Raw genomic sequence first — 2,298 nt, forward strand, 5'->3', positions numbered from 1 at the left:
TCCATAAGTTTAGAAAGGGGGGCTCGGCTTGAAAGAAAAAACGTTTCTTTTAGATGGTGCCAAGTGGCTTGGGCCGGAGCCCCTGATAGCCCCCGAGGGGTATGCGGCCCTGGAGCGAGGCTAGGGTCGGATACCCCTGAGCTTGACGGGGAAAGCCTGAACAGAGACGGCTTGGAATTTCTTTTTTCCGCAAAAAGAAAACTATCAAAATTGCAAACAAGTCTGTGCAGAACTTGGAAATAAGAGCTAGGGGTAAAAGCGCTTTAGCTGTTCTATGTTCAAAGCGTTGCTGAAGATCTGCCCGTCGGGAGTCGCTAGCTTGTAGGTGCCTGGCCGCAGTACTTGCGCGACGATGAAAGGGCCTTCCCATGGGGAAGTTAACTTGTGCCGACCCCTGTTGTCCTGGACGAGGCGGAGCACCAAGTCGCCGACGTTGAAGGCTCGGCCTTGCACCTTACGGCTGTGGTAACGCCGTAGGGCCTGCTGGTACCTAGCCAAGTGCAGCAGGGCTACGTCTCGTGCCTCATCGAGTTGATCTTGTGCATCCTCGAGCGATGCCTAGTTCCCTTGTTCGTCGTATTCCTTGACCCTCGGCGATCCGTATTCTAGATCGGTGGGCAGGATGGCCTCGGACCCATAAATCATGAAGAACGGGATGAAGCCCGTCGCCCGGCTGGGTGTCGTCCTCAGGCTCCAAAGGACTGCGGGGAGCTCAGCAACCCACCGTCCGCCGAACTTTTTGAGACGGTCGAAGATCCGTGGCTTGAGACCTTGGAGTATCATACCGTTGGCTCGCTCGACTTGCCCGTTCGTGCAGGGGTGTGCCACGGCCGACCAGTCCACTCGGATGTGGTGGTTGTCGCAGAACTGGAGGAATCTCTTCCCGATGAACTGCGTGCCGTTGTCGGTGATGATGGAATTTGGGATCCCGAAGCGGTGGATGATGTCAGTGAAGAACTGTACTGCCTACTCGGACTTGATTTGCGCCACCGGTCTTGCCTCGATCCACTTAGAGAACTTGTCAACGGCGACAAGTAGGTGGGTGAAGCCCCCGGGCGCTTTCTTGAAGGGTCCGACGAGATCCAGCCCCCAGACTGCAAACGGCCACGTGATGGGGATGGTCTGTAGCACCTGCGCGGGCAGGTGAGTTTGGTGTGCCAAGAATTGGCACCCCTCACAGGTGCGGACTACCTGAGTAGCATCGGCGACCGCGGTCGGCCAGTAGAAACCTTGCCGGAAGGCGTTGCCAACGAGGGTCCTTGGCGCAGCGTGGTGACCGCAGGCTCTGGTGTGGATATCCTGGATCAGCACCTTTCCCTGTTCGATTGGGATGCAGCGCTGGAGGATCCCAGTGTGGCTTCTCTTGTAGAGCTCCTGGTCGATGACGGCGAAGGATTTGGCGCGGCGCGTGATCCTACGAGCCTCTGTTTTGTCTGCCGGGAGCGTGTCGCGGACGAGGTAGTCGAGGTATGAGGCTCTCCAGTCGGCCAGGGGGTCGGCCCCCATCGTGGGGTCTGCCGCAATTTCCATGACCATGGGGCGGGAGGGATCGGCTTCCGGGCCCGAGTCAGGCGAAGCGGTGTCGACCCCGTCGGGGCTGGCGTCCGGACCTGGGATAGGTGGCGTGCTGCCGTCCTCCCCTGAGTCAGGGCCCGACCCGGAGCCGGGGGTGCTGCACTGACCCCCGCCGGCTCTGGGTAATGGATTGAAGGCTTCAACTAGTCGCTAACGAAGACGCCGTCAGGGACGGGCATTCGGCCGGATGCCGCCTTTGCCAGCTCGTCGGCGGCCTCGTTGAAGCGCATTGCGATGTGGTTGAGCTCTAGCCCATCGAACTTGTCTTCGAGCTTGCGAACCTCGTTGCAGTAGGCTGCCATCTTGGGGTCGTGGCAGCTCCACTCCTTCATGACTTGTTCGACGACTAGCTGGGAGTCGCCCCGGATGTCTAGCCGACGGATGCCCAGCTCGATGGCGATGCGAAGCCCGTTGATGAGGGCTTCGTATTCGGCGACATTGTTGGACGCAAGAAAATGGAGGTGGATCATGTACCTGATGCGCACGCCTAGAGGAGAGACGAAGACAAGACCCGCTCCGGCACGGGCCCTCATCAGCGACCCATCGAAGTACATCGTCCAGTACTCCTGCTTCTCCGGTGCTGATGGCGTTTGAATCTCCATCCATTCTGCCACGAAATCAGCGAGTACCTAGGACTTGATGGCGGTGCGGGGGGCGTAGGTGATGCCCTGATCCATGAGCTCGAGTGCCCACTTCGTGATCCGTCCCGTGGCGTCCTGGTTT

General features: G+C 59.2%; 1 protein-coding gene across 1 annotated transcript; it reads right to left on the bottom strand.

Moving 5' to 3' along the window:
* Positions 1–204: 204 nt before the first annotated feature.
* On the bottom strand, positions 205–1,506 carry LOC111257888. The gene is made up of 3 exons (XM_022828209.1): positions 1,078–1,506; positions 635–891; positions 205–232 (listed from the first exon to the last, which is right to left on the bottom strand). Exons 1-3 carry the CDS (start codon positions 1,504–1,506, stop codon positions 205–207), a joined length of 714 nt encoding a protein of 237 aa, XP_022683944.1.
* Positions 1,507–2,298: the final 792 nt, after the last annotated feature.

This window comes from Setaria italica, chromosome I (assembly GCF_000263155.2).
Source record: "Setaria italica strain Yugu1 chromosome I, Setaria_italica_v2.0, whole genome shotgun sequence".
NCBI classification, from domain to species: domain Eukaryota; kingdom Viridiplantae; phylum Streptophyta; class Magnoliopsida; order Poales; family Poaceae; genus Setaria; species Setaria italica.

Bases quoted from the DNA above. Each gene is read 5' to 3' on its own strand.
- LOC111257888 (XM_022828209.1), bottom strand. From the start codon at position 1,506: ATGGGGGCCGACCCCCTGGCCGACTGGAGAGCCTCATACCTCGACTAC. The intron at 892-1,077 runs GTCGGACCCTTC...AACGGCACGCAG, and splicing joins CAGTCTGGGGGCTGGATCTC to TTCATCGGGAAGAGATTCCT. The intron at 233-634 runs GTCCGAGGCCAT...CTTATTTCCAAG, and splicing joins CCGTTCTTCATGATTTATGG to TTCTGCACAGACTTGTTTGC.